The following is a 17,748-nucleotide window of genomic DNA, read 5'->3' as shown; positions in this document are numbered from 1 at the left end:
AGGCTCTGTGCCAGTTACATTAATAAACTGGTTTATTAATGTAACTGGCAAAAAAACTGGTGGATCCTGGGAGTTCAGCCCTTGCATAAGACAGTGTGCAAGGAGCATATTTGAACTTTAGTTTTAAGATTGTCAGTTGTAGCTTGGATGTGAGATGCCGGGACAGTTTCCTGGGGAGGGAACAGGCTTGAACTTGTTCCGTCTGACTATACCTATTCCAGAACCTATGCTTTAATATCTGACTGTGATTCCATCTCTTTCTTTGCATTTGGAGAGAGCTGCCTTTCTCTGGGTCATTTGCAGCACAAATATTTTGTTCTGGTTTGGAGAAGGTGGTGGTTTTAGGGGCCTTGAGGTATTATTTTCCTGAATGTCTCCAAAGCCTCGGGATGGAACTCCTCATCTGGAATTGTATTGGTATTTGTAGTGCTAATTAAACTTGAGGCCAAATCCCAGGTGCAGCAGTTTGATCATTAATTCTGGTACTACTGCCAGGAGGGGCTGTGGAAGTCATAACAAGCACCTGCCCTCAGGCTGGTTGCCTTGGCCTTGCACAGTTACGGAACCTCTTGGTCTGTGGTTGACATTATGTTTGCTTACAGCTCGTCGCAGAGAGGAAGATCGATAAAAGTTTGCTTCCACCCAAAAAGATAATTGGGAAAAACTCCAGGAGCTTGGTGGAAAAGAGGGAGAAGGATCTGGAGGTCTACCTCCAGACACTCCTGGCCACCTTCCCTGACGTGGCCCCCAGAGTGCTGGCCCACTTCTTGCATTTTCACTTCTACGTAAGTTCCTCTTGGGTATTCTCCTTTGCCTACAAGCCCACAGCCACCAAAACTCCAGGCAGCAAACCCTTGTAGACCTCAGCTTGGAGGAGGGGTGGGCTGGGGCTGGAGCAGGAGCCTGAGCTTAGAAGATGGAGGAGCATCGTGGTCGGGTTGGGGTACGGACAGAAGCATGTTCATCAATGGATTTGCCTTAAATTAGACTACTGGCTGTGGCCACGGAGCGGTTTTCCTCCACCACAAGGCGTTCTGTTTAGCACAAATGGCCTATGGGTTTTTGAGCTACATTTCCATACAAATGGATGGGGTTAGATTAGAAACAGCTGACACTTGGCATCGACTGTTGTTGAGTTGTTGGTTCCCAGCTCAAAACTAATTAAGGGATCAGTCTGTGTTGGCAGAATGTTGCCATCTTAGGGCATCGTCAGAGTCCAGGGTGCCGAGTGAGAGTAGATGGATGGCTTCCTCCAGTGGGACTGTATGTCTCAGAGCAGCTCTGCATCCCCTTCTGGATGGAGGAACAACTGTCATGGGCTGCTGGTGACAGGATGAGTTGTCAAAATTCAAGGAGGGAAGTTTGGTGCAGTATGAAACCAAAACGTTAAAAAGCCAGCAATTTCATTTCTGAGAATTTATTCTAAGGGAAAAAACTGGGCGACTGAGAAAAGGATATGGGTACAAAGGTAGTCATTCCAGGATTATAACGAGATACTGAAGACAGTCAAAAGCCCAACAGAAGGCTACTTAAAAAAAAAAAAAAAAAAAAAAATTAAAGGGTACAACCATGTAATTGGATATTATGCTGCTAGAAAAATGACGGTGTAGCTGTGGATTTGTAGGAAAACAAATATATTACTGTATGAAAAGAGGCCAGAAAATGGTATTAGGGTATGGTCCCATTTTTATTAAAAAAAAAAAAGCTTGTATGAATATATTTGTCTAGGAAAATTCTAGAAGGTTATACATCAAAATACTAGGAGTCTTTGGGTGATAGATTTTTGGATAATTTACATTTAATTGTTTTCTCTTTGTGTGATGAAGATAAGGGGGAAAAACTCCCTTTTCAGCCTTGCCTTTTAGGAAGGGACCTGTGGATTGTGGTCTTAAAGGCCCAAACTTATTTAAACAATAACTGTCTTGAGGTATTTTCAGAGTAAGACAGCTGAAACTTTCTTGAAGTGTTAGATAGAGCCTGGGAATTTGGTGATAGCACTAGCAATGGGCCTCTCGGCTTGGAGGGGCCATGTGGAAAAAAGGGCGGCATTTATAGATGGGAGATATATATGTATATATATCTTTGGATTTTGTTTGGCATATACCAGAAATGTATGTGGTTAGCAGTAGTTTCCTGTTGTAGACTTTTTTTTTTTGCGTTTTCTTTCCTTATGTGAAAAGAAATGTCCATTCCTTATGCGAGTCTTTCAAATAAACTTAACTGGTTAGTATTTTAAGAAATGCTGTACTTTAAGAAAGCTTTGTTTGGCTATTTAGGTTTAAAACTTGATAAGCAGCCTTTTGAAAGTATAATTCATTGCTTAAGACCTGGGCCTTTCGCAGTGGTTGAGAATCTGCCTGCCAATGCAGGGGACACGGGTTCGAGCCCTGGTCTGGGAAGATCCCACATGCCGCAGAGCAGCTGGGCCCGTGAGCCACAACTACTGAGCCTGCGCGTCTGGAGCCTGTGCTCCGAAACAAGAGAGGCCCGCGATAGTGAGAGGCCAGCGCACCGCGATGAAGAGTGGTCCCCGCTTGCCACAACTCGAGAAAGCCCTCGCACAGAAACGAAGACCCAACACAGCCATAAAATAAATAAATAAATAAAATTAAAAAAGAAAAGAAAAAAGACCTGGGCCTTTGAGGAGGTCTCCTGGATACCTCTGAGCATGGAAAGGCCTGGACTGCTCTTTTGAGATAGGTTTGCCTGAGATAGGCCTGGGACCTGCCCCACATCTGTGGTTCTGGTTTGAGGCATGCTCTACTGCTTGGAGCAGTTCGAACATATTTGAAATAACTGTTATCGAAAGGGCCACGTGGGTATATAAATCCAAGGTTGTAAAAAGTGATTGACCCATCATTAAACTGAATCAAGGTTTCTCAGCTGCGGCACTGTTGACATTTTGGGCTGGACGATTGTTGTGGCAGCTCCTCTGTGCATTGTTGAGCAGCATCTCTGGCCTCTGCCCACTAGATGCCAGTAGCGTCCCTTTCACCCACCCACCAAGTTGTAACAACCAAAAATGTCTCCACTCATTGGCAAATACTGCCTGAGGGGCAAATTGCACCTGATTGAGAATCACTAGATCTTCAAATGACTTTGAACAAACAGGGTCCAAAAGATTTGTCAGCCTTTTTTATAGGCTGGAAGCCCTTAGGGAGTGTTTCTGATAACCTTTGCCCCGTCAGTGTCCTCTCTGAAATTGTTCCCAATGTGCTCCACCTCTTGTGGGGCTGACAGTGGACAGGGTGGACCCAGGGAACCCTGTTTGGCTGAGGTGTGGATTTAAAAATTTGAGATATAATTCACATACCATAAAATTCACTCTTTTTTTTAAAAAATTATTTATTTATTTTTGGCTGTGCTGGGTCTTCGTTGCTGCCCGCAGGCTTTCTCTAGTTGCAGCTAGCGGTGCGCGGGCTTCTTATTGCAGTGGCTTCTCTTGTTGCGGAGCACGGGCTCTAGGTGCGCGGGCTTCAGTAGTCGTGGCTCACGGGCTCTAGAGCGCAGGCTCAGTAGTTGCGGTGCACGGGCTTAGTTGCTCCACAGCATGTGGGATCTTCCCGGACCAGGGCTGGAACCCATGTCCCTTGCATTGGCAGGCAGATTCTTAACCACTGTGCCATCAGGGAAGTCCCTAAAATTCACTCTTGTAAAGTGTTCAAGTCCCTGGTTCTTAGTATATTAACAAAGTTGTGCATCTGTCACTACTATCTAATTGCAGAACATTCATCACCCCAAAAAGAAACCATGTACCCATCAGCTATCACTAACGTACTTTCGTAATGTATGGATTTGCATATTTTGGACGTTTCATATAAATGGAATCATACAATATGTGACTTTGTGACTGGCTTCTTTCACTTAGCATAGTGTTCTCAAGGTCCATTCATATTGTAGCATAAATCAGTGCATCAGTCCTTTTATGGCTGAGTAATATTCTATTGCTTGGAGACACCACATTTTGTCCATTTATCAGTTAATGGACATTTAGCTGGTTTCCACTTTTTAGCTTTTGTGAATAAGGCTGCTATGAACATTCATGTATGCTTTTGTATAGACCTATATTTTTATTTTTCTTGGGTATATACTAAGAGTAGAATTGTTGGGTTATATGGTAACTGTTTAACTGTTTGAGGAACTGCCAAATTTTCTTCTGTAGCGGCTGCACCGTTTTACATTTCCACCAGCAATGTGTAGGTTCTTATGTCCCCACACCCTTGCCAACACTTGTTACTGTCCACTTTTTTGGTAGCCATCCTCATGGGTGTAAAGTATCTCATGGTGGTTTTGATTTGCATTTGGCTAATAACTAATAATATTGAGCTTCTTTTCATATGCTTATTGGTTATTTGCATATCTCCTTTGGAGAAATGTATTTAAAGTCTCTGCACTTCAAAAAATTAGGTTATTTTTGTTGTTAAGTTGTAGGAGTTCTTTACATATTCTGGATATTAGACCCTTATCAGAAATATGATATGCAAATATTTCCTCTCATTGTGTGGTTTGTCTTCATTTTCCTGATAGTATTCTTTGAAACACAAAAGTTTTAGATTTTGATGAAATTTATCCATTTTTCCCCTCTGGTCGCTTGTGTTTTTGGTATCAAATCTAAGAAACCATTGCCTAATCCAGGGTCACAGAGAGTTACAACTGTGTTTTTCTTCTAAGAGTTTTATAGTTTTAGCTCTTGTATTTAGATCTTTTAACCATTTTGAGTGAATTTTTGTACATGCTGTGAGGTTGGGGTGTGGTGTGAGGTTGGTAGTGTGAATTTTAAGGTCAAGGAAGGAAAGCACCACTTCTCTCCCCAGCCAACTGAGATGGGGTGTCCAGAGGCCAGTGCAGACCTGTGTTGCAGTGAGAGGGCACACCTCAGCCCTGGCCTACTGCTGGGCTCTCTCCCTCCAGATAACTCTGCCCTAGTGTTCCTGCACCCTCAGGGACAGACCTCATCCCAGAACCCCTAGAGCAGAGGGCTTCAAATTCAGTAAAGTGGAATCCCACGGAGAATTTCAGCACACACCGCTTTGGGGCAGGATGTCTGACAGGCAGGCAGAGTTGAGTTTGTCTCCCAGCCCTGTTGCTTCCTGACAGTTTATTCCAAGGCAGTCTTTTTAACCCCTGTGTCCCAGTTCCTCTTGTGAGCTGGAGAGTGATGATCCCGGGCTCTTGAGGATTGCAGGAGACCGTGCGGTGAAGGTTAAGGACCGAGAAGAGCGATGGGCCCGTGGCAGGGGCTCACTGGGTCCCAGCCAGTGCCAGCTCTCCTCGTTAGGAAAGGCACTCACTTCTTGTCACCGGTGGTATTTGTATCATTTTTTTACTTTAAAACCAGTTGGCTAGAACAAAGCCACTCTTTGAAATTTGAAATCAGGAGATAGGATAGAACTGTTACCATCTTAAAGGCAGCCTTTGGTGATTTGTTATAGTTGCAAAATACAGAGGCTGTAAGTGATAGCAGATATCTTTGCAACTTAGTTACAGTCTTGGAACTCTCCTCAGCCAAAGCTTAGGCTTGAATCTATCCATCGGGAATTTTTACGCACCTAATGTACCTGACTTCTGGTAGCGTGCCTCACAGGCGTGAAATAAGTTATACAAGGACTCCCAGCCCTTAGTGTGTGTGTGTTAACCACACAGCGATGTGTAATTGAGTCCCCTGTTAATGTCCCACTGACACTCACTCTGTGCTCGAGCCTATGTCAGGCAGGAGTGTCGGGCTGGCCTGGGGTTATTCATTGAGTAGGGTCTGCGCTCCCGGGGGCAGTGGGTTGTGGGGTTCCGCATGCACAGACATGCTCAGTTAGAGCAGTAGTCGCCAAGCACCAGCCTAATAGTCCATGGTGCGTTTGTGTGCAGCTCACACCGCTGCCCAAGGCTGCAAACCAGCATGTGACCTGGCAGGTGGCTGATTGATTGGTCTGTAACACGTTTGGAGGTGGGTATTTTAGTTTTTAAACATAGCTAATTTTTTTTAATTGAAAAAAATTTTGAAGTATAAAGAATGTCTGTTTTTTTTTTTTTTTTTTTTTTTTTAATGCATTTCAGTTCAGACATTTGTGGGACCCTGAAGCACTTCAAGTCCCTTCAGCAGGATTGGGTGGGGTGTAGGTGGGGTTACCTGTTCCCACAGGTGACCTCTGAGCAGAATCTACAGGAGCTTAGACTGGGGCCCACTGTCCCCCCTACCCTATTTCCTCCTGGCAAGGGGCTGCTCACCTTTGCACACAAGGCCACAGTTCAGTCAGAGCACCCTGAGGAGGCAGAAGAGACCTGTGCTCTAGATTTGCGGGCTGAGGCATTTCTTTGTTCCTCTTTGATTCAGGGTCTCCCAAGGTGAAGAAGATCAGCCTGGGAAACTAAGTAGATCGTGTTGCCACAGGGCACACTTCCTGTGGCCCAAGAGCAGGGAAGGAAATTGTAACATAGTCTGCTTTTTAGATTGTTCAGAAGTGGAAACATGCTCTTTGCTTAGCATGAGCCCTTGGCTCTCACTGTCTCTCGGCTTTCTGTGTCTTCTGGAAATTCCAGCCCTATCTCCTTCGCAGGGCTGGTGTTGACGGCAGCTGCCCGGAGAAGTGTAACTTTGAGGGTGAGGGTTGTTGGGCACTAAGGGTGGACAGGGAACCCTTTTCCCACGGGAGACCTTCTAGGAGCCCAGTGTCAATAAGGGGCTGGAGAGGCTGGGCAGCTGCTCTTGGGCATTGGAGGTGGGTGAGGATCAGGCCTCTGGGAGCCGCTCAGGAATCTGTATCTTTTAAGGCTGTCCAGGCGTTCTGACTACAGGCAGGATGGGGCAGTGCTGATCTGAAGACAGGGCTTGGTTCTCAAAGGTGTAGGTAGAGAAATGAGCCTTTGGGTCGTTCCTAGGTCTTACTGATCTTCGGTTCTTCACAGCAGCCAAGGAAAACGTAACTGAGTTGTTGTGAGAGAGTGAAGTTGAACTTCGGAGTGAACTGATGCCCTCTCCTCTCACTGGCTGGAGCCTCTCCTGCTCAGAGCCTGCTCTGCCCCTCTGGTGGCCCTTTTACATTTGACCCTGTGTCTTGCCAGACTCTGAGCCCCTTAATGCTGGAGCTGTGTTTGCTCATTTTTCTCCCTTTGGCTTTTTGTTCATGTGTGAGAATAAGGGGAAGTTATTCTCATATTATATATAAACTGAATTTCAAGCAGATGAAATAAACATTTTATTTTTAACAAATACCTTAAAATACTAAAAGGAGAAATTAGGGGAATGTTTTATAATCTTGAGGTGGGGGAAGAGGTCCCAGAAATGACAAAGGAAAAGAATCACAGGTTTAAAAACATGAACTTGACAAACCTCTCTCTGTTGGGAGAAACAGGGTGAGTGTAGGTAAAAGGCATACACAGACAGGAAGAAGATATTTGCAGCACATAAACAACCTGTAAAGTATCCTCTATGTATAAAAGGTAAGGAAGAGATGAGCAACTGAGAGAAAAACAGGAAAAGGACACCGTGTCTCCTGCAACGTGGTACCTTTTGAGTCTGGAAAACACGTGAATTGCTTGTCCTGGTGGCAGAGGTGTTCCTGTGAGTTACAAAGGCGATTTTGCAGCCTCCATCTGGACCTGTTTATGAAAGTCCGTTTGGCTGCCATCTGTCAATTAGTTACAGTTCTTACCTGCAGGATGTGGGGCTGCGGGCCCCAGGGCCCTGCCAACCCCACGGCTACACCACTGAAATGCTGAGGCAATTGGTTGTGAACAGAGAGGATTCAAGACCAAGTTCTTGGGAGTGGGGCTTTGCTAGTTTCTAGCCATGTAAAATTGAGAACTACAGCACCTGTCCATCTCAGTTTGCTTACCTGTGAAACAGGATTCAAAATGAGGGCCTCCTGGCCTAGGGCGTTGGGAGGACTGAGCAAGCCACTGGGTGGGGAGTGCTCAGGCCATCGCCCGGTGTGAATTAGCACCCCAGCATGTTAGCTGTTTACTATGACTGAAGGCGTGTCCTTGTCGTGTCTCCTTTATCCCATCACTCTAAAAGGAAATCCTTTCCTGCCTCTTTCTCATGACCCTGGGCTGAGTGGTGCTGTTGCAGGGCTTGAAGGGATGGGCACAGGAAGAGAGCAGGCGCTTGCTCTTTCCTAAGATACCTGTGGGACATGAATGTCAATAGAAATGGTCGCTCTCAGGCAGGGTTAGCTCTGGGAGGCCCTTTTTCCCAGCAGGGTGATGGGAGCCCCTCTTCGAGAAGAAACAGGACTGTCTCTCTACCATGCCTCTCCTAGGAATGTCCCAGGGCCAGTCTGGGGAGCTGCTGGTTTCCCAGCCAGCTCTTGACATGGCCAAGCTTTGCAGCCTCCCGGGCCTGGTGTTCTCAGCCAGTGCCTGAGTGGCCTTGGAGTTGCAGTGTTAGTCTATTCGGTTCTCCTTTGGAGGAGACATTTCAAATGTCCCTTTAGCTGGAAATATTGTTTACCTTTCTGAGCTCCTTGATTCATTTTAGTTTATTCTCTCCATTTTGTTTTACTTTCTGGAGAGCTAGCATTGCAACAGCAGAGGGGGTAGATAGCAGGGAATGTGCAACTCCCAGTGACTGGGAGCAGGTGGATTTCCTGACTGTGGGTTTTGTTTTCTCTGCAGGAGATTAATGGCATCACTGCAGCACTGGCTGAGGAGCTCTTTGAAAAAGGTATATGGCCAGGGGTCCTTGAAAAACTGGGTGCAACTTGCCCAGCCCTGTTAGGCAGCCAGGGGCCCTGGGTGGCACAGTTGCTCTGTGCCAAGTGAGTCCTAACCAGGGCCCACCTCCCTGGGGTTGCCCAAATCCCTGGACCTGGTCCACAGCCAGGCCTGCCCACCTACCTGTTCTGCAGGTCTGAGGAGCTGTATTTTTCACCTTAGGACCCCGGGTCCTTGTGTCAGGGGCTAATCTCAGGCTCAGGAGCTATTCCAGGGCCTTATGGTGGAGTTCTGGAAGGTGGGTGGCATGCTGCCCTTTGCACTGGGTCTGTCCTTACCTGAAAAGATTCCGATGGCAAACAGAAGCTGACTTAGGGTCGCGGCCCTGCCAGAGAGCACAGTAACGGTAGCTAAGATGTAAAGAGTGCTTGTGGTCTAGCCTTGTGTTTGTATCTTACTGCCTCCCCCCAGGAGGGCCAGAGAAGGACATTGAGGATAAGAGGCCCAGTTACCTGCCTGAAGGCAGGTAGCATGGTTGGAAGGAGCAAAACGAGGACCAAATGCCAGTCTGTCTGGCTTGGCTCAGAACCCCCTCCTGCTCTCAGGCCCTGTACTGTGCTGGCACCTTAGGCCTCACCTAACCTTAAGATGTCTGCATCTTGGAGGTGGCAGCGTGGGCCCGATGCCCACAGTGCTGCCTGCATCAGCTTTCTCCTGGCCCAGTGCCTCAGATTTTAACTCATCCTCACCTCAGGGAGGTTCCCCAGCTGCAAATTTCTGTGGCCCTTCCCTCCTTTGTAATCACATGTCCTGGGTCTCCCCTGCGTGCAGTCAGCTCAGGAGGGGGGCCGCTCCTGCATTCTCAGGACCATGGCTTCCTCCTGACTCGGTGCATCTAATGGGTGCTGACCAAGTGCTTGTCCACTGTTGGCCAGGTGTGCCGGTGCCCTGGCCGCACAATGGGGATGGGGCTGGGGCTCAGTGCTCACCCCACGGGCTGTGGCTGTTGCAGGAGAACAGCTCCTGGGGGCCGGCGAGGTCTTTGCCATCAGGCCCCTGCAGCTGTACGCGGTCACCGAGCAGCTGCAGCAGGGAAAGCCCACGTGCGCCAGCGGGGATGCCAAGACTGACCTGGGGCACATCCTGGACTTCACCTGTCGCCTTAAGTACCTTAAGGTAAAGATGGGGCAGCTTGGTCGGGGAGAGCTACTCAGTCGTGGGCACGCACCTCCTAGCGTGTGTGTGTGTGTGTGTGTGTGTGTGTGTGTGTGTGTGTGTGTGTGTGTGTGTGTGTAGACTCCGTGGGCCCTGAGGGAAGGAAGGCTGCATTTGGTGATCTTGGCACTGTGCTTTCGGCTGTGAGCACCAGGGGACAGTCGTGAACCAATGGCCCCTCGCTTTAAACCTTGGCTTTAGCCTGCTTTGTTGACCGTGGAAGTGGTGAGTGGGAGTACATGCCCAGCCTGACTCTCACAGCCAGGCGAAGCTTCGAGTGTGGTTTGGTAGTTGCTGTAGCACCGCCCTGTGAACATGGATGGGATGTGGTTGTTACAGCAGCATCTCTAATTCAAGCCATTTATTTGGCTGTAGGTTTCTGGCACAGAAGGACCTTTTGGGACCAGCAACATTCAGGAGCAGCTCCTGCCTTTTGATCTGTCAATATTCAAGTCTCTTCATCAGGTGGAGGTAAGGCCCAGGGCCCCTGGAATGCAGGCGGGGCTGAGCCCTGTGCAGGATGGTCTTGCATTCTGACCATCCTATCTTTGGCTAGGGAGTGTTCCCAATGTTAGGTGTCTGGATTTAATTGTAAGGCACTGTTGCTTTTCTGTTTGTCAGTATGTGGCAGATTCCATTTAGGTAAGTCAGGCCCATCTGAAGGCGGAGAAAGAGGGGCTTCTGCTACTCTTGGCTGGTCTGCATGTCCCCACCCCTGCAGCATTTGGACAGGATGGAGCACCAGTGCCCAGCTCCTTCTGGGCTTCCTCATTGTGCAAGTTGAGGTGCTGGGAAGCCATCCTGAGGGTCAGGCAGAGCCAATTCCAAGTCTTTGTCTCCCAAGGCAGATCAGCAGATGGTTTGGAGGGTCCTCTGCTCTCTGGCATGCCTACACCTAACAAGAAATACTTTACATTACTCACTGCTAAACTCCTGGGTTCACAATGCCAATTTTGTTAACCACTTTGTAAATAAATGAGAGGAGACTCAGTAATGAATAATAAAAAATTTCTCATCTCAGCAATGAGAAATCAGTGCTTTTGTGTTCAGCCCTTTGCCCCATGTCTGATGTTCACTCCTTGATGGAATCTTCTCAACCATGTGAAGTGGGCACTTGTATTCCCATTTTACAGTTGAGGAAACCGAGGCTTAGGGAGGTAAGGAAGTTTGGCCAGGATCACACAGTTAACGAGGGGGAAGCTGGGATCTGAGTTCAGCTGTGTCTGACTCTGCGATGTGCTGGAATTGTCTCAGAGACCTTGAGGGCCACTCCCTTGATGAGCATTTGTGCCTCGACCAGCACAGGTGAGTGGGGCTGGGAGGTGAGAGGAGTGCCTGGCTGGGCAGGCTGAGGCTCCGCCGGGTGGGGTGTGTAGCACTTGGGCAGGTGGCTTGAGGGAGGGTGCTTTGGCCTGTACCCCTCCCTCCTCCTGCAGGGCCACTGAGGCCAGTGAAGTGAGGCCAGTGAAGTCATCGGCTCTCCAGCTCTGGTGTCCCTGCCCCTCACTTTGTGTTTAGCTGCCAAGCCCGAAGCAGCCCTTCAGAGAAAATGGAGTTCATGGTTCATTGTCTCATAAGCTACTTCAGAGAATGTTTAATTAGCACTAAAAATTGGGGAAAGGAGAGACTTAGGGTTTAAGTCGCCACCTGCCTCGAAGGATTCGGGGTCACCGATGGTTGTGCTCCTTTTGTGTGTGGGTGATGAACACCCACTTCCCGGGACTTCTGGTGGAGCAGTGATGCCGTTTCTGAGACGTAGCTGTTCTTGTTCCAGATAAGTCACTGTGATGCCCAGCGCATCCGGGGGCTGGTCGCATCCAAGCCCACCTTGGCCACGATGAGTGTCCGCTTCTCAGCAACTTCCATGAAGGTAAGCGCAACCTGTGACCGCCCAGGGTGCTGTCTGAGGGGCAGGGTCCTGCACTGTGGTCTCCCCACGGAGGATCATGCGGACTCTGCTGCCGTCTGTCAGGAACCAGAAGCCAGACTTTCCTCTGGGCAGCCACTCACTCATGTGGGGCCTCCCAGTGCTCGACAGTCCCTGCGACGCTTCAGTCCAAAATCAACACTGTTAAATGAGAGATTTTAAGGAACTGGGTAACCCCTCCCCATGGAAAAAGCCACTGGTTTTTTAATAACCAAATTGTTTAGCAGCGGTGAGTGTCAGAACATTTATTAGGTGGACTGATAGAAATGTTTCTCTAAACATAGAAAGCCTCGGTGTGGCACTTGTTCGTATCTTGTTCTCAGTGGACTTGAGTAGACAGGCCAAGTTGTGTATGCTGGGCCCTGTTGTTTGTATGTGAGTGACACAAATAGGCAAACTGAGAGTGTAAGAGATCTCTCTCTTTATGGGTTGCATCTTAGTAATGTTAAAATTCTTCTAGAAAGAAACATTGCGGCACTTTTAGAACTTAGAGTGTCTGATCAAGATTTGGGTTTGGTGAGAAGTCTTTGTCCTGAGGCTTGTGTCAGGCAGCCTTGCCCCTCTGGGAGGCACTCCCTGCTGCCCGGCTCAAGGAGCCCAAGATGATCCATTGAAAGAGGAGAGGTCTTATCAAAGGGCATCAGAAATCGAAAGGAGGAGGCCTGCCTGCCTCCCTCCCCTTGGATGGTGCCCCTGTGCTCCGTGCTGCTCCCCTGTCTCAGGACTGCTGGATTTTACCTTGTGAAGTAATGGTTAAAGGGCCTACTGTCCACCACGGGGACCACAGTGCCAGCTTGTAAAGCACAGTTGCCTGGAAACACTGCAAATTCTGACCTTCAGTCGCTGAGATTTAAGCCAGAAAAGGCATCACCGTATAACTAGGCTCTTGGGAGCTGGAAAAGCATTTGCTCAAGTAGGGCCAGAACATATTCCAAGTGGCTGTTATGTTTCTGAACTCCAGTTATTTCACAATCATTTCAAGGCATATGAACCAAAAGCCCCATTTTAATGCAAGTTCACTTCCACATACTAAATATGCTCCAGCCCTTCCTGAAATTTTGCAATGATTGTGTTCCCAGTCAGTGTTGCGTGAGGGCCCACGTGTGGTGCTCACCAGATGTTCTTACACAGGAAGTCCTCGTTCCTGAAGCCTCAGAATTTGATGAGTGGGAGCCAGCAGGCGCAGCCCTGGAGGGCACTGTGACTGCCGTCATCCCCACGTGGCAGGCGCTGACCGCTCTGGACTTGAGCCACAACAGCATCTCTGAGATCGATGAGTCTGTGGTACGCTCTCCATGGCCTGACCAGACCCTGGGTTGGGTATTTAACCTGGCTTTTTCTAGAAAGACCACCGAAAACCTGTACCCAGTGCTCTGTGCGTTGCCTGCAGTTTTTAAGTTAATTTCAAAATGGGGTTATTTAAACGAGGTGAGGAGTGCTTAGAACCAAATGAAGCGTATTAATTGCATGTACATTTGATAGAACAGAAACACAATAAGTGGTGAAATTTATTCCCAAGGAGTGTAGCAGAAAAATCAGTCCATAGGTTCCAGGGACTTCCCTGGTGGTCCAGTCGTTAAGACTGTGCACTTCCACTGCAGGGAGCATGGGTTTGATCCCTGGTCGGGGAACTAAGATCCCGCATGCCACGTGGCACGGCCAAAAAAAAGAAAGGTTCCAGATGTGCCCATGTAAGAGTGACATCCAGATGGTACTTGGGCAGTAGGACTGTGATTCCTGTACTTGTGCCTCTCAGTGGGTGTGGGTAGAGTTGAAGGACACACCTTCTGTCTGTAACCTTGCCATTTGTCATTTTTACAAGCCAAGTGTTCCGTAAAAACAGTGGGTCATGCTCAGTACTGGAGTCCCTGAGTTATGTGTTCCTGAGGACGTGCTGCTGGGTGGGCACTGGGAGGTGTCACGTCAGGGGCCCTGCACAGATGGCCAGCCCAGGAGTCCGTGGTCAGGAGGAAGCCTTGCAGGTTGTCTGTCCACCATGTCCAGGGGCCACGTGGGGTCCAGCTTCCTAGGATAACGTCATGTGTTATCTTTTCTTTCACAAGAAACTGATTCCAAAGATTGAGTTCCTGGACCTGAGTCATAATGGAGTGCTGGTCGTGGACAATCTGCAGGTAATTTGTGTCTTTGGAGACCATCATTGCCTGCAGGCTTCTCACAAGGTCCCATTCTCCTGAGATGCAGCCTTGGGAGTTTGGCCATGCTCTGGGGTTTCTCTCATGGGCACTCGAAAGGTGTCTGGGTGCACCAGAGGTTTATAAAGGCAGGGGCTGCTGCCCTTCCCTCTGGGTCCCAATGATGCACTGAGCGTTTGTTGCTCTAGTTCCCCAAAATTAGAAAAGATGTGTAAGTACAAATAGAGCGTGATGAAGATGATGTGCCTCCACTGTGAAGACGGACAGCCTCATTTTCAAAGCCCATGCCTACGCTGTGGGCCGTGCTGCCCCTGCGGGGGATGCAGCTGGGCTGTAACCTGCGCAGGGAAGAGGGAGTTCCCTTCGGAATAACTGTCAGAGGAACTGGTCGTTTTAGGTCGGAAGGCCCATCACACCCTTAATGTCAGTCCCCTTTCTTTGGAGCCTTGACCTTAACCACTTTACTCTGTTCTCAATGCTGCCGCAGCACCTGTACAACCTCGTGCACCTGGACCTGTCCTACAACAAGCTGTCCTTCTTGGAAGGGGTTCACACCAAACTGGGGAACATCAAGACCCTGAACCTGGCAGGCAATCTCCTGGGGAGTCTGAGTGGCCTGCACAAGCTCTACTCCCTGGTCAACCTGGATCTTAGCGACAACAGAATCGAACAGGTGAGCCGTGCCCCAGAAGGGTCTTGGGGTTCTGGAGTGGCTGTGCCTTGGCGTTGATCACTTTAGCGAGAATGGTGGGCTTCCTTTCTTTGGCTGTCAAGTGAGCGGTCACCTTGCTGAAGTGTTAAAGAAGGGACGCGGGAATGCCTTGCAGATGGAGGAGGTCAGGAGCATCGGCAGCCTCCCGTGTCTGGAGCACGTGGCTCTGCTGAACAACCCTCTGAGCATCATCCCTGACTACCGGACCAAGGTGCTGGCTCAGTTCGGAGAGCGGGCCTCGGAGGTAAGCTGCTCGGGGAGGGGTCAGCTGGAGGTGACATCCGCTTACATATACTTGCCTGCTTCAGAAGGACGTCCTGACCCTGAGGGGCCTTTCAGATCTGGCAAGTCCGCTGCCTCCCCAGGAAAAGGTTCCCTCATGCATCTCTTCTTGGGGGCTACCAGCTGCCGTGCTTCCTCAGTGGGCTTCCCCTCGCCTTTGTCAGAGCTTCAGGTTGGGGTGCTCCCCAGGAACCAATAGGCACAGCCTGAGTGTGGAGGGACTGACTGTCTTCAACTTGTTAAAAAGTAATGTTTATTGTAGACAAGGGTCAGGAATAAGATGTCTGAAATAATTATATTTCCTGGACAATCTCTGGCCATAAAGTCTGACCATAAACCTGAAGGGTTTGCCCACCTTGGCCAGCGTCACCCAGCCCAGTATCTGCTGTTTGCCAAGTGGCCGCCTGCTGCCCCGCCAGCCCAACAGGTCTGCCTCCAGGTTCACCTGTCTCCTCAGCCTCAAGCAGGCTCCCTCCACTCTCCCCAAATCCCAGGCTGGAAGATACCTGGGAGTCTGTTTGCATCCTCCCCCCGACCCCGCCCTGCAATCTCTTTTCAGCCCCAAGTGCACCTTTCTCCACACTGTCACCAAGACAACATTCACAAGATGTCACCTCCTCCCCTCCCTGGCTCCCAGGCCCTTGGGACATTCCCTCATTTGACCACACTGCTGCTCCCCACTGCCTGCCGGCCCACAGCTCCCTCCTGCACTTGCAGGCGGGGTCCCTGCCCTTCTGCCTGCTTCCCATACCTTTGCCCTCCCAGTTCCCCAGTCCAGAAGGCCCTCCCCTTGCTCTTTGCAGATCTGAGTTCCGCCATAATTGGAGGCTTAGTTCAAGGCACCACCTTCACCCCTCTCCCAGCCACCCCGGAGGCCTTCTCAGTGGACCCTGCAGCCCTGCCTTCCCTTCCTGGAGAGGGACTCCCAGAACTGGGCCAGGCAGTGTGGGACCTCCCTGGGCCACTCCAAGGAGCTCCCAGGTCACTTCCATGGGTGGCGAGGAGCTCACCTCCCAGCAGGCTGAGCCTCCGCAGCCTCCTGTGTCCTCACGGGGCCTGGCCCACACCTCGGTGGGACCCTGCCCTTCTCCTCCCTCCATGCTTGCCAGCGCCTATGCTGATAGCCATTTTCTGGACACTGTAGGTCTGTCTGGACAACACAGTGACCACAGAGAAGGAGTTGGACACAGTGGAAGTGCTGAAAGCGATTCAGAAAGCCAAGGAGGTCAAGTCCAAATTAAGCAACCCCGAGAAGAAGGTGGGTCTTTGTGTGGGAGGTGGGAGGAGGGGTGGTGAGGAGCCAGCCGAGGAAGGAGCTGGCTTGCAGTGGAACTGGGCCAGGGAGCACTCCGGGCCATGGAGTCCTGGCTGCACCCCCTGCCCCCCAGGCTGCATGACCCTGGGCTTTCACGCTCCCTCTGTTCTCATCTGTGAGATGGGGGTGGTGATAGGACTTGCCGCATGGGGTTGCCGAGGGTTAGTTAAGATCTCTTTCCCTGTCACCAATGTTTGTGAGAGCCATGAGCTCCTCATATCTCAGGCTCTGCCAAGTTCTGTTCTCTTCTTCTGGATCTGTCTCCTCTCCTCGACTGACTCGGCACCTCTCCTCAGGTCAGTGAGGATTCTAGGCTCTCTGCTGCCCCGTGCGCCAGGCCCAGCAGCTCCCCTCCCACCGTGGCTCCCACCTCTGCCTCCTTGCCCCAGCCCATCCTCTCCAACCAAGGTAATCGCGTGTGTATCTTTCTCCCTGGCAGAGCTGCACATGCCCTGCCTGGGCCCCCAGCTGGGCTGGGGTTGGGGGAGAGATGCCGGCACCTGTTCCCTACACGGTTCAGATGCAGGGAGGGCGTGGTGCTGTCTCCACACCAGCCCCTCTCGGAGTGGCGCATGGCTGGGGGGTGCCTGGCTGAGGTTTGCTTAGTGAGGACTCCCAATTGCTCTGACACACACATCCAGATCCTCTAGGGTACCACGGGGTGTGCTCTTTGAACTGGCTGCTGGCCCATGAGGACCCCACTGGCCCACAGGCAGTGGGGGCAGACTGGCTCCTTGTTCATGGGAACCCAGGCCTGGTTACTTCCCTAGGTCGGGCACCCCGATACCTGCGTGGGGAGCGTGCCTCATTGCCGTGGCCCTGGTGGTATCACCCAGCCCCAAACACTCTGTTGGTGGGGCCAAGATGGGCTGTCTGTGAACCCATGGAAGACCAATCCCTTTCATCCACCCACTGTCTTAGCGTTTTCAAAGGGCTTTCACCTCTGAACCCAGGCATCCTCGGAGATGAGTGAGTGAAGCAGGTCCCATGAGTGTCTGCTGGCCCGGCCCCCACGGAAGAGGGGAGGGTGTGCCGTCCCGAGTGGAGCCGAGGCTCGGGACACACAGGAAAGAACGCCGCCCACCCGGGCTCCTGGAGACGGAGAACTTGGTGTGAGGTCTTGGGAAAACACTTTGACCCTATGTTTCAAGAGCCAGAAAAACGTTCCCACCCCTTGACCTGGTAACCCCGCTGGTGGGGATTTTATCTTAGCGGGATAAGATAACAGGGAAGTCGGAGGTGAGATGCTCACCGCAGCACTGTTTATGCTAGCCAAACATGGGCCGTGATGGACGTCAGAGAGGGAGAGGGAGAGGGAGATTAAGCTGTGGTCCAGAATACCCTGCAGCCATCACAGCCGAGAGGGGAAGGCTGGATAAGAAAGGAGAAGTGCTGGGTTGAGTCAGAGAGCCTGCGCAGGGCAGCGCGCCGAGGTCGCGGCCGTGGATGTGAGCCAGAGAGTGGATGGGGACGTTGGTGCTGGAGCAGTCGTCCG

General features: G+C 50.5%; 1 protein-coding gene across 17 annotated transcripts in view; it reads left to right on the top strand.

Annotated features, from left to right (window-relative positions):
- STAB1 (stabilin 1) overlaps positions 1-17,748 on the top strand; it is an 88,924-nt gene that overhangs the window by 19,963 nt on the left and 51,213 nt on the right. For 15 of the 17 annotated variants that reach the window (XR_014232807.1, XR_014232808.1, XM_082348073.1 and 12 more), the window contains exons 3-13: positions 603-785; positions 8,611-8,659; positions 9,662-9,825; positions 10,240-10,335; positions 11,639-11,734; positions 12,923-13,075; positions 13,855-13,923; positions 14,432-14,617; positions 14,772-14,900; positions 16,083-16,196; positions 16,550-16,661. Coding sequence is in view for 13 of the 17 variants with exons in the window: in XM_082348073.1 (XP_082204199.1) it covers positions 603-785; positions 8,611-8,659; positions 9,662-9,825; positions 10,240-10,335; positions 11,639-11,734; positions 12,923-13,075; positions 13,855-13,923; positions 14,432-14,617; positions 14,772-14,900; positions 16,083-16,196; positions 16,550-16,661 (1,351 nt within the window). In the remaining 4 variants the exon portion in view is untranslated. Of the gene's footprint in view, positions 1-602; positions 786-8,610; positions 8,660-9,661; positions 9,826-10,239; positions 10,336-11,638; positions 11,735-12,922; positions 13,076-13,854; positions 13,924-14,431; positions 14,618-14,771; positions 14,901-16,082; positions 16,197-16,549; positions 16,662-17,748 lie in introns of those variants that run through there. The other 2 variants (XM_082348070.1, XM_082348071.1) reach the window with 2 other exon arrangements.

Source organism: Balaenoptera borealis, assembly GCF_965194805.1.
Source record: "Balaenoptera borealis genome assembly, chromosome: 12".
NCBI classification, from domain to species: Eukaryota; Metazoa; Chordata; class Mammalia; order Artiodactyla; family Balaenopteridae; genus Balaenoptera; species Balaenoptera borealis.
The sequence above is the reverse complement of the archived record's forward strand: the minus strand, read 5'-3'. Positions and strand labels throughout refer to the sequence as shown.